General features: G+C 44.6%; 1 protein-coding gene across 1 annotated transcript in view; it reads left to right on the plus strand.

Moving 5' to 3' along the window:
- The first annotated feature begins 223 nt into the window (after positions 1–223).
- usp24 (ubiquitin specific peptidase 24) overlaps positions 224–13,961 on the plus strand; it is a 221,375-nt gene continuing 207,637 nt past the window's right edge. Inside the window, 1 exon segment of the mRNA XM_085983153.1 lies at positions 224–792. Coding sequence (XP_085839279.1) covers positions 436–792 — 357 coding nt within the window. The 5' untranslated portion in view covers positions 224–435.

The following is a 13,961-nucleotide window of genomic DNA, read 5'->3' on the forward strand; positions in this document are numbered from 1 at the left end:
TGGGGCAAGGCAAAAGGAGATGGTAATGGGACAAGTTAAGAAACAAAAGATGACTCAAGATGAAGTGTAAATGGCAGAATCATCAACAGCTCCTTTACTAAGATGGCGGCGACGCGCCTTTACTAAGATGGCAGGGCTGCGCCTGTCCTGCCATGGAGACTGGTGACTACGCCACTTCCGGGGCGGGTGGGCGCGGCTTCCCTGGGCGAAGTAGGAACCGGAAACTGGTTCTTGTCAACATGGCGCCGAGCGGCGCAGATACGGTGCAGCCCTTGTAGTGAAGCACACTCACAGAGCGAGAAAGCCATTCTTCACTCATATTACCGTCCCAGGGAAAAGGGGCGCACGGTGGGCCGGCACCCTGAGGCCGCTGAGCTGGACGGGGGCAGTCTCTATGGGAGAGTGGCGCTGAAGTGACAGGCTGTGTCTGCCAGGATGGACGTGGAGGAAGAGCACATGACGACGCTGCTGTGCATGGGCTTCTCGGAGCCCGCCGCCATCCGCAAGGCGCTCCGCATGGCCAAGAACGACATCAACGAGGCTGTGGCCCTCCTTACTAACGAGAGCCCTGGCCTCGGCTACGAGCCGATGGAGAGTGGCGACCGCCAAGTCGGGGGTGGCGGCGGCGGCGGCGGAGGAGGAGGAGGAGGAGGAGGAGGTGGTGGCGGCGGTGGGACCGGCTCCCGCGGTGGAGGTGGAGGAGGAGGAGGAGGAGGAGGGAGTGGAGGAGGGGACTACAGCCGGAGTGGGTTCGACCCGCCACCCGCCTACGATGAGGTGGTAGAGGTGGAGGTAAGGTCTGCATTCACAAGAGCGTAGGCAACCATCACTTGCACTCCCTGAGGACTTTAAGGCCCCATGGAAACAAGTGGCTTTATAACTAGTTCTCATTTTGTCGCCCGGCAGCTTATTCCTCTCGGCTCCATTCTCTGAATCGTGTCGCCTGTGTCATTAGACAGCAAAACTCGTGAGGTAAAAATCCCGGTTCTCTGCTAATTACATAGCTGTGGAGTGCCAGTGGACGAGAGACATTACCTGTCAATTTCACAGAAGTATAGGCATACAGTCGCAAGGTTTCACAATGACTTTCGCTCTAGTATGATGGTATGCTGGGGAAGTCGGATATTTGTATATATTTTTGAAGGACTTACATTTTATATTTGTATTCATGATTATCATAACCCATATTCAACATGCCAATTTGAATTTTCTATAGACTTGACAATTGTTTTTTTCAGTTGGAAAATCCGTGCTGTTTCCTGCCATATCTTGGCTGTTGATGCCAGAGAGATGATAGGGAAAACTTACCACACAAAACTGCTCTTTGGCTCACAACTATCTCCCACTGACAAAACAATGGTCAAAGCTGGTTTTAACTTTCTCTTTCGGGGCACTGGCTCATGCTGCATAGGTATAATTGCATAGGCACTGGCAGACTAGCAATACCTTACTGGTTGATTGTTCTTGTATATGAGCAAAGATGGTGAATGTTGGCAAGCTATTCTACTATCCTAGCAGAAATTGATAAATGTCCTTAGGTGACATACATGCCTGCACTTTCTTGAAGGTGTAGTTAAGCAGTGATGAGCTGCAATCCTCTGACTGCCCAGAGACACAGAAGCCAAATGCAAAGATCAATCCACCATCCTAACAAAGATGAGCTAATTTGATACAGACCAGTGATTAAACCTGCAGCTTTTTAGTCTGTACCACATTAGATGGTGCATTTAGCCACCAATATATTTGAAATCTGGCATGTTTTTTAAAACTTGTATGCCCTGAAATCTCAGTCCTGTTAAGATTGGTAGATGTAAGTGATTCTAACGACTTATATCATGGATAGTTTTTATCCATGAGGTGAACAGTGACTAAGATTGGTACAATGTGATGCTTTGGCATAGTGTATCATAAGGTGGTTAAAAATACTTGCATTGATATAGTATCTTTTCAGGATGTCCAGTAGCACTTTACATCCAATGAAATACTTTTGAAGTGTCACTGTTGTAATGTAGGAAAGATGACAGCCAATTTGCGCAGCAAACAGCAATGTGCTAATGACCAGATAATGGGTTTGTGATGTTGGTTGAGGGGTAAGTACTGGCCAGGACACCGTGGAAAAACTCCTCAGCTCTTCTTCGAAATAGTGTCATGGGATCTTTTACATCCACCTGAGGGGGCAGACGGAGCCTCGGTTTAACGTCTCAACCGAAAGATGACACCACTGACCGTGCAGCACTCGCTCAGTATTGCACAACAGTGTTAGCCTAGATTTTTGTGCTCAAGTCTCTGGAGTGGGACTTGAACCTACAAACTTCTGACTTGGAGGTAAGAGTGCTACCACTGAGCCTCGGCTGACACCATGGCACAGTTTGTGCCATGATGTCCCTGCACAGTGAATGTCCAGTCTCCTCCATACTGTTTTACAGGTTTTGGGATCAGAATTGGGTGAATCTCACCAGCATATATCTCTTCTGATTCTACCAAATATGTCGCTTTCATGATTTTTCCCCATTTGCAGCAAAAGCAGGATATGATGTTTGGGTTAAAGATATATTGGGGCAACATAGAGGGAGTGTTGTATCTAACCTATACTTGATAGTCAGTGTTGGTAACAAGTGGAAAAATGTTCAATTCCTTTGATGCCACTTGTGTCATTGAGCACAAAGTTAATCTTGAAACATAGACTTGTTCCAGAGACTTGAGCACATAATCTAGGCTGATACTTCAGTGCAGTATTGACGGAGTGCTGCACTGTCAGAGGGTCATCTTTCGGCTGAGACGTTAAACCGAGGCCCGTCTCTGCCACCTTTGGTGTATCTGAAAGATCCTACGGCATTATTGAAAGAAGAGCAGGGGAGTTGTTCTGGTGTCCTGGCCAATATTCATTCCTGAACCACCAACATTTATAAAATAAGAGACTATCTGGTCATTGCTGTTTGTGGGAGCATGCAGTGTGTAAATTAGCTGCAGCATTTGCCTACCTAACACTGACTACATTTCAAACCGCTTGGTTGCGGTGAAGGCCTTTGGGATGTCCTGAAGTCATGAAAGGCACCATGTAAATCCAAGTTCTTTCTAGTTACTTGAGACAGTTGTGTTGGAATGTAATTGAGGGCTGCAAGGGAACTCTTGAATTTTTGCCAGGTAGCTGCTTTATGCTAAAGTTAAGGTAGTCAGAAGATCAGTTTCTTATGACAATCATTACGCACCTCTGTTCACTGTGTACCTGTGTGTGGGGAACAACTTTTGGTAATTTAAAAAAAAGCAAATGGGTTTCAAAGTATATTGAGAAGCAGTTAAGTCTGTAGTATGTCATCACAAGGGCCCATGGGTCGGACATGATATAAATAGAATGTTACACGACATGCTGAATGCGAACAAAAATGGTAATAACAAAATATGACGTGCTAAAAGAAAGAGCAGTTATAGATGTTTACTCCTAGTGTGATGTCTATTTCCTAATTTTGTTTTGTTGCTATTTGGCAGATTTACATAGAATATACAGCAAAGAAACAGGCCATTCGGCCCAACCAGTCCATGCCAGTGTCTATGCTGCACTTGAGCCTCCTCCTATCCTTCCTCATCTAACTCTTATCAGCAAAACCCTCTATTTCCTTCTCCCTCATATGCTTATCTAGCTTTCCCTTAAATGCATCCATACTATTCGACTGCTCCCTGTGGTAATGCATTTCACATTCTCACTACTCCTCTGAGAAAAGAAGTTTCTTCTGGATTCCCGATTTGATTTCTTGGTGACTATCTTACATTGATGGCCTCTAGTTTTGTTCTTCCCCACAAGTAGAAGCACTCTCTCTGTCTATATCAAAACCTTTCATAATTTTAAAGACCTCTATTAGGTCACTCCTTAGCCTCCTCGCTATTCTGGTATCATCCTTATAATTTTTTTTGCACCCTCACCAGTACCTCTATATCCTTTTTATAATATGGTGACCAGAACTGTGTGCAGTACTCCAAGTGTGGTCTAACCAAGGTTCGATACAAGTTTAGCATAACTTCTCTACTTTTCATTTCTATCCCTCGATAAATAAACCCTAGTACTTGGTTTGCTTTTTTATGGCCTTATTAACCTGCGTCGCTACTTTGTGATTTGTGTATTTGTACTCCCAGATCCCTTTGCTCCTCTACCTCATTTAGATCCTTATTTTCCAAGTAATATGTGACCTCCTTATTTTTCTTACCAAAATGTAATACCTCTCACTTTTCTATGTTGAAAGTCATTTGCAAATTATATGCCCATTCTACAAGTTTATTAATGTCTTGTAATTTGTTGCAGTCCTCCTCAATATTGAATACCTCTTTTCCCCCCCCCCCCCCAAAAAAAATTATTACATAGAAACATAGAAGATAGGAGCAGGAGTAGGCCATTCGGCCCTTCGAGCCTGCTCCGCCATTCAACGTGATCATGGCTGATCATCCAAATTCAGTACCCTGTCCCTGCCTTTTCCCCATATCCCTTTAGCCTCAAGAAATATATCCAACTCTTTCTTGAATATATTTAATGAACTGGCCTCCACTGCCCTCTGTGGCAGAGAATTCCACAGGTTCACCACTCTCTGGGTGAAGAAATTCCTCCTCATTTCAGTCCTAAATGGCTTACCCCTTATCCTTAGACTATGACCCCTGGTTCTGGACTCCCCCGCCATCGGGAACATCCTTCCGGCATCTAGTCTGTCCAGACCTGACAGAATAGTGTCTGCAAATATTAAAATTGTGTTTGTGATGCTAATATATAAATTAACAGTGGCCCTAGCTTGCCACTCTGAATAGCTACCCTTTACCCCTACTTTCTGCTTTTTGTCTTGCAACCAGCTAGCTAGCCATTCTGCTACTTGTCCTCTGGCTCCGCATGCTCTGACATTCATTAGTCTATTATGTGGTACCTTATTTAAGGCCTTTTGGAAAGCTAGATATATTATATCTATTACATTACCCTTATCTGCTCTATCTGTTACCTCTTCAAAGAATTCAATGAGGTTGGTCAAGCAAGACTTTCCCTTTTTAAATCCATGCTGACTATTGATTATTATATTTTTGGTTTCTAGATGTTTTTCTATTTTCTCCTTTTAGTATGGATTCCATTACCTGCCACCAATGTTAAGCTGACAGGTCTATAGTTCCATCTCCATTCTTAAATATAGGCATAGCATGAGCTATCCACCAGTCCTCTGGCACTGCACCTTTTTCTAATGAATTATTAATTAAATGTGTAATAGTGCCTCTGCTATCTCTTCCCTAGATTCTGTTAAAATGCATGGATGCAATCTGTCTGGACCATGGGTTTTATCCTGAGTTTTCTCCTTTTTATTTTAAATGTGGTTATATAATTTCTAATCTCATCTTATGTCATGTCCACCTGATCTGTCTCCCTAGTAAGTGCTAAAGCAAAATTATTATTTAATATTTCTGCCATTTTGCTATCACGGCCTTTGATTTTATCTTGTCCATCCCAAAGTGGCCTTATTCCCATCCTGACTCCTATTTATATGTCTAGAATATTTTACTATTGTTTTATGTTCCTTGATAATTTAATTTCATAGTTCCTCTTTGCCTTCCAAATTGTGTGTTTTTACTTCTCTCCTAATCTCTCTGTATTCTCCCTTGTCATACGAGATAATAGAGACATCGATCACAGCAAGGCTGTACTTCGAAAGCAATAACACACACAGTACCAGCATTTTAATGCAACTTTTAAGAAACTTGTTGGAACTTAGTTTTTAATTTGTCTCTAAATTTTGTTTCAAAAATTGCCTCATTATATCACTTATAAATAAGCCCTCCTTATGGCCTTGTAGGAATAGGAGTAGGCCATTCAGCCCCTCGAGCCTGTTCTGCCATTCAATGAGATCATGGCTGATCTGCGATCTAACTCCATGTACCCCCCTTTTGGCCCATATCCCTTAATACCTTTGGTTAACAGAAAGCTATCAATCTCCGATTTAAAATTAACAATTGATCTAGCATCAGTTGCCGTTTGCGGAAGAGAGTTCCAAACTCCTACCACCCTTTGTATGTAGAATGTTTCATAATTTCACTCCTGAAAGGTCTGGCTCTAATTTTTAGACTCTGCCCCCTAGTCCTAGAATCCCCAACCAGCGGAAATAGTTTCTCTCTATCTACCCTATCTGTTCCTCTTAATATCCTGAAAACTTTGATCGGATCACTCCTTAACCTTCTAAATTCTAGGAAACACAACCCTAATTTGTGTAATCTCTCCTCTAACTTAACCCTTGAAGTGGGGTATCATTCTGGTAAACCTACGCTGCACTCCCTCCAAGGCCAATACAGGTTGAGCATCCCAAATCTGGAGTTCTGGGATCCAGACTCCGGGACGATTGGTGGCAGGGGTGCGGAATCCGTAAAATGTTCCGGAATCCAGACACCCTGAGGGAGGCTTACCAAAAGCGCAACCTGGGCCCAGGCATTTCCGGACTCGGCACATGTTTCTGATGTCCGAAGTCTGGAAATATCGCAACCTGGGCTTGGGCATTTCCGGACTTCGGACATCAGAAACACGTTCCGAAGTCTGGGAGAAAAACGGCTTGGCCTCGGTCCCGAGGTTGCCGGATTCGGGACGTTCTACATGTCTATCCTTCCTAAGGTGTGGTGCCCAGAACTGCTCACAGTACTCCAGGTGTGGTCTGACCAGGGTTTTATACAGCTGCAGCGTAACTTCTACCCTCTTGTACTCTAGTCCTCTAAATATAAAGACCAGCATTCCATTAGCCTTTTTGATTATTTTCTGTACCTGTTCATGACATTTTAATGATCTATGTACCTGAACCCCCCAAGCCTCTTTGGAAATCCACTGTTTTTAGCTTTTTACCATTTAGTCATAACGGCACAGAAGGAGGCCGTGTCCGCTCTCTGTAGCAACCCAGTCAGTCCCATTACCCTGTTCTATCCCCGTAGCCCTGCAAGTTTATTTCCCGCAAGTGCCTATCCAGTCTCCCCTTGAAAACATTGAGTGTTTCCGCTTCCACCACTTCTGTCGGCAGTGAGTTCCAGGTCCTCCCCACTCGCTGCGTAAAAAAAGTTTTTCCTCGCATCCCCCCTGTATCTCTTGCCCAAAACCTTAAATCTGTGTACCCTAGTCCTTGTACCATCAACTAGTGGGAACAGCCTTTCCCTGTCTAGCCTATCCAAACCTGTCATAATCTTGTACACCTCTATCAAATCACCCCTCAACCTCCTTTGCTCTAATGAAAACAAATCCAGCTTCTCCAACCTGTCCTTGTAGCTAAGATCACCCATCTCTGGAACCATTCTGGTAAATCTCCTCTGCACCCTCTCAAGAGCCGTCACATCCTTCCTAAAGTGAGGTGACCAGAACTGGACGCAATACTCCAGTTGTGGCCTAACCAGCGCTTTATAAAGGTTCAGCATAACTGCCCTACTTTTGTACTCAATACCTCTATTTATGAAGCCCAAGATCCCATATGTTTTGCTAACCACTCTCAATATGTACTGCCACCTTCAGGGACCCATGCACATTAACTTCCAGGTCCCTCTGTCCCTGCACACACTTTAAAACTGTGCCATTAAGTGTATATTGCCTCTCCCTGTTCCTTCTGCCAAAATGCACCACCTCACACATCTCTATTAAATTCCATCTGCCCATTCTGCTAGCCTTTCTATGTCCTGTTGCAGTCGATTGGTATCATCACTGTTTGCCACACCCCCAAGTTTGGTGTCATCGGCAAATTTAGAAATTCTACTCTGTATTCCAATATTCAGGTCTCAAAAAAAAGCAATGGCCCCAGCACTGACCCTTGGGGAACACCACTGTCTACCATCCTCCAGCCTGAAAAACAGCCATTTACCGCAACTCGCTGTTTTCTGTCCTTAAGCCAATTCCTTATTCAAGCTACCACTGACCCACCTATTCCATGACGCTCAATTTTGTTAACCGGCCTTCTATGTGGTACTTTAGCAAACGCCTTCCAAAAATCCATGTAGACAACATCCATTGCATTCCCTTCATCAATCCTCCTTGTGACTTCATCAAATAATTCAATTAGATTAGTCAAACACAATCTGCCTTTTACAAATCCGTGTTGGTTTTCTAATTAGCTTAAACCCATTAATTTTTTCCTTGATTTATTTCTAAAACTTTACCCACCACTGATGTTAAACTGACTGGCTTATAGTTACTAGGATTGTCCTTGCACCCTTTCTTGAGCAATGGTCTGACGAAGGGTCTTTGACCTGAAACGTTAACTCTGTTTCTCTCTCCACAGATGTTGCCTGGTCTGAGTTTTTCCAGCGTTTTCTGTTGTTGTTTCGGATTTCCAGCATCCGCAGTATTTTGCTATCGTGTCACATTTGCCAATCCTCGGGCACCTCCCCCGCATCTAGGGAAGATTGGAAAATTATGGCACGCCCTTCCGCTATCTCCTCTCCCAATTCCCTTAGCAACCTGGGATGCAAACCATCTGGACCAGGCGACTTGTCCACTCTAAGCATACCCAGCCTTTCTAGTACACCCTGTCTATCAGTTTTCACACCTTCCATTGCTTCTACCTTTTTCACTTCTACTGATATTTTGTCGGCATCCACCTCCTTAGTAAACACCGATACAAAGTACTCATTGAGTATTCTAACCTTGCCCTATGCCTCTAAGCATATATCACCTTCTTTGTCCCGAATAGGCCCCACCCCGTCCCTTACTACTCGCTTACTGTTTACATGGCAGTCGAAGATTTTTGGGTTCCCTATTATGTTAACTGCCAGTCTACTCTCATATTCTCTCTTTGACAATCTTACTTTAATTTTCACTTCCCCTCTCAACTTACTGTATTTGACTGGTTCTCCCTTGAAGAATTCACCTGACATTCATCATACACCCTCTTTTTTTGTTTCATCATCTTCTCTTTCTCCCTTGTCATCTTGCTTTGGTTCCCTTACCCTTCCCTCTTGTTGGAATGTACTTAGCCTGTACTTGGAACATCTCAAAGATCACCCATTGTTCCGTTAGTTTTTCCTGTCAGTCTTTGGTTCCATTTTATTCTGGCTAGATCCCTTCACATCCCATTGAAGTTAGCCCTATTCCAGTTTAGAAGTTCCACTCTACATTATTCCTTGCTCCTCTCCATTGCTAATCTAAATCTTATGATACGATGATCACTCGTACCCAAGTGTTCCCCCACAGACACTTGGGTCGACCTGGCCCACCTCATTCCCCAGCACCAGATCCAGCAATGCCTCCTTCCTAGTTGGGACAAGAACATACTGGTGAAGGAAATTCTCCTGAACACATTTCAGAAATTCCTCCCCCTCCTTTCCCTTTACCCTAGCATTATCCCAATCGATATTTGGGTAATTAAAGTCCCCCGATATCACCACTCTATAGCTCTTGCATATCTCTGCAATTTCCCTGCAGATTTGCTCCTCTACCTCCCCCTCAATATTTGGAGGCCTATAGAATACCCCCAATAGTGTGATCATTCCCTTTTTGCTCCTCCACTCTAATCAAATGGATCCTGTCCTTGTCCCCTCAAGAACAGCGTCCCTTTCCAACACTACAATGTCTTCCTGAATCAGCACTGCCACCCCACCTCCCTTTTTTCCTTCCCTATCTTTTCTGAACACCTTGTACCCTTGAATATTAAGTGCCCAGTCCTCACCGTTTTTAAGCCATGTTTCCGTTATTGCCACAACATCATATTGCCACACGGCTAATTGTGCCTGTAGCTCACCAACCTTATTCACCACACTTTGTGCGTTTACGTACATGCATTATAAACCCACTTTTGAATTTTTCGTAGTCTTTCTTCGTCTGCTCCTATCTAATGTGGTACTACTTCCGCCTCTAGTACTATCTTCTCTAGCACTATCCAACACACTCACTCTTTTATGCACCTTATTCCTCTTCTACTCCTATATGCTGGTGCCCATCCCGCTGCCAAGCTAGTTTAAAGCCTCCCCAACAGCACTAGCAAACCTCCCCGTGAGAATATTGGTCCCGGCTCTGTTGAGGTGTAACCCGTCCGGCTTGTACAGGTCCCACCTTCCCCCGAAATGGTCCCAATGCCCCAAGAATCTAAAGCCGTCCCTCCTGCACCATCTCTCCAGCCACGCATTCATCTGCTCTATCCTCCTATTCCTGTACTCACTAGCACGTGGCACTGGGAGTAATCTGGAGATTGCTACCTTTGAGGTCCTGCTTTTTAATCCCTCCTAGCTCCCTATAGTCTGCCTGCAGGACCTCATCCCTTTTTTTGCCTATGTCATCGGTACCAATATGGACAACGACCTCTGGCTGTTCACCCTCCCCCCTCAGAGTGTCCTCCAGCTGCTCAGTGACATCCTTGACCCTGGCACCAGGGAGGCAACATACCATCCTGGAGTCATGTCTGCGTCCACAGAAACACCTATCTGTTCCCCTAACCAGTGAATCCTCTATCACTATTCCACTCTTATTTTCTCTTTCCCCACCTCCCCACTGTGCAGCTGAGCCACCCTTGGTGCCTTGGTTCTGGCTGCTCTCCCCAGAGGAGCCATCACCCCCACAAGTTTCCAGAACTGTGAACCGGTTAGCGAGCAAGATGCACACTGGGGATTCCTGCCCTACTTGCCTGGTCCTCCTCCTCTGTCTGGCACTGTACCCTGTTCTGTCCTTTTTAGGTCCAAAGTGGCTGACCTCACATTTGCTTACATTGAAATTCATTTGCCACAGTTTTGCCCATTCACTTAATCTATCAATATCCCTTTTTTAATTTTATGCTTTCTTCTACACTGTCCGCAATACCACCTATCTTTGTGTCATCGGCAAATTTGGATATATGAATTTCTATGTCATCATCTAAGTCGTTAATAAATATTGTGAATAGTTGACGTCCCAACACCAATCCCTGCGGGACACCACTAGTTACATCCTGCCAATTAGAATACCTACCCATTATCCCTACTCTCTGTCTCCTGCCGCTCAGCCAATTTCCTAACCAGGTCAATAATTTGCCTTCAATTCCTGAGGCCACGGCACCACGGGTGGCTCAGCTGCACAGGGTGGGGGAGGAGTAAGAGTGGGCTTGTACCTTAGATAACAATCTCTTATGTGGGACTTTTATCAAATGCCTTCGGGAAGTCCATATAAATAACATCCATAGACATTCCCCTGTCCACTACTTTAGTCACTACTTCAAAAAAATTCAATCAGGTTTGTCAGACATGACCTACCTTTCACAAATCCATGCTGGCTCTCTGATCAACTGACAATTTTCAAAGTGTTCAGTCACCCTATCCTTAATTATAGACTCTGGCAATTTCCCTGGGATGGAAACCATCTGGCCCTGGGAACTTGCCACTCTTTAGTGCCATTATTTTCTTCATTACTGTTAGCTTACTTACGTTAATTTTATTGAGTCCCTGTCCCCGATTCAATATTAGTATCTTTGGGATTTCTGGCATGCTATCCTCTTCTACTGTAAATACGGATGCAAAATAATTATTCAACATGTCCGCTATTTCCCCATTGTCATTGACAATATCACTACTTTTTAAGGGGCCAACATTACTCCTGACCACCCTTTTTTTTCTTAATGTAACTGTAAAAATTCTCCATATTGCTTTTGATATCCCTTCCATGTTTCTTTTCATACTCCCTTTTTGTAGCTCTTACTTTGTAGCTCTCCCATTCACCAGGATCTGTGCTATTTTTTGCATTTTTGTATGCGCTTTCCTTTAGTTTTATGCTGTCCCTTACCTCTTTAGTTGTTCATGGCTTTTTTTTTGGCAAGTCGAGCTCTTGCCCCTCCGAGGTATAAACTGGTCCTGTATCACAGTAAATTCTTTATTAAATACAGGTAGACTATCCTTTATCTGAAAACCTCGGGACCAGCCGTGTTTCGGTTTTCGGAAAATTTCGGATTTCAGAAGGGGGGTCGGCGGGGGTCCGCAGTCGTGGCTTGTCCGTCGCTGCTAGCCTGGAATGCAATGAAGTTCCGCATTTCCACCAACAGGTCGTCGTGCTCGGTCGGAACAGGGGCCGGCACCGCCGCGGGCTCAGAGCTCTCGTTGCTTTCGAGCCTTTGAAAGAGAGTCCGGTGGTTCGGCGGGGGGTCGTGCGCACAACTTACGCTGACCCTCTGCTCAGCGTAAGTTGGGCGGGGGGTCGGCGCACGACTTACGCTGACCCTCTGCTCAGCGTAAGTCGTGCGCCACTCTGGTCATGTCGTGCGCACAACTTACGCTGACCGAAAAAACCTTCGGTTTTTAGAGGGTTTCGGTTTTCGGAAGTTCGGATAAAGGGCAGTCTACCTGTATCTCCCACTGATCATCTGTCATTTTACCCATTAACAGATTTGCCCAGTTTACTGTGGACAGTCTCTGCCCTCACCTCATTGAAGTCGGCCTTACCCAAATCTAGAATCTTAGTAGCTGTTAAGCATTTCTCCCTTTCAAATGCTACGTTGAACTCTTATCATGTTATGATCGCTATTGGATAAATGTTCACACACAGGCTGTTAACTAAATCTGGCTCATTACTAAATCTAATATGCCTTGCCCCCTATGTGGATAAAGACTCAACCTGGTATAGTGACAGTGTCAGCTGTGACTCAGTGGGTAGCACTATCCTGTCTGGGTCAGAAGGTTGTGGGTTCAAGTCCCACTCCAGAGACTTGAGCACAAAAATCAAGGCTGACACTTCGGTGTAGTTCTGAGGATAGTGCTGCACTGTCAGAGGTGCTGTCTTTCAGATGAGACGTTAAACTGATGCCCTGTCTGCTCTCAGGTGGACGTAAAAGATCCCGAGGCATTATTTTTCGAAGAGCAGGGGAGTTAGCCCTGGTGTCCTGGCTAATAATTATCCCTCAATCAACATAACGAAAACAACTTAACTTGTCATTATCACGTTGTTGTTTGTAGGAGCTTGCTGTGCGCAAATTGGCTGCCGCGTTTCCTACATTACAACAGAGACAACACTTCAAAAAAAAAGTACTTTATTGACTGTAAAGCGAGTTAGGACATACGGTGGTTGTGAAAGGCGCTATATAAATGCAAGTCTTTCTTTACTAAGCCATACAGATCAGAAGGTTTGAGGTTTGATCCCCAGTCTATGTTGAGTTAGCGCAAGGGCAATTAGGGATGGGCAATAAATGCTGGCCTTGCCAGTGGCGACCACATCCATTGAATGAATTAAAAAAAAAAAACTGATCTTATTGGAGATGGGAGTTGTGCAGCTACATTTGGCCTCAGTAACATGGTGTGGGGGGGAGGGTGCACGTTATCTTATTGCTATCCAATGACTTGTAGTGAAGATTGTGGGTCGAATTACTTGTTAATATTCACTCTTGGCCACAGATGAAGAATGGCAACCTGGATGAGGTAATGGAGGGTTACCTAGTGCCCATGGAACTGTGCTTCAGAAGAAGTCCGTGTCTAGAGCAGGTGCGCCTAAACAACGACCTGTGGGCCATTTGCAACCCAAAAACCTGACTTATCAGCCAATGTTCCCTTTAATTTTTTTTGGGGTGCGCGGCCCCTTTAATGGGTTGTGTGACCCATTCATATTTCCGCGCATGCGCGGATTTCCTATTGTAAAACCGGCAAGCAGCCTGCATGGGACCTCCAGACAGCTGCGTGGCCGCACATCTCAAGGGGAACATTGCTTTCAGCTCCACGAAGTATTGAAACTTCGTTTTATTTGCATTTACAGCATATTGCTTCCTCACTTGTTCTGTTTGAACTTCGTGAGCTTTCAGGTTTGGGCTGTTAGCACAGTTACATCATTGCTGGTAAATAATAAATCAGAACACACAGATTTGCAAGTCTCTGCAGTTTGCCATCTATGCAAATTAACAGGAGCAATTTCAACTTTAGATGTGGCCCATATAGCTCCATGGTGTGCACCTAAGTGGCCCATAAAAACAAAGACTTTGATGTAAAATATCAGTTTGGCTCAGTTGGTTGCACTTGTGTAGGTAAGCTCCACTCCAGAGGGC

Source organism: Somniosus microcephalus, chromosome 3 (assembly GCF_052327205.1).
Source record: "Somniosus microcephalus isolate GS21.2 chromosome 3, FLI_Smic_1.0, whole genome shotgun sequence".
In the NCBI taxonomy this organism is placed as follows: Eukaryota; Metazoa; Chordata; class Chondrichthyes; order Squaliformes; family Somniosidae; genus Somniosus; species Somniosus microcephalus.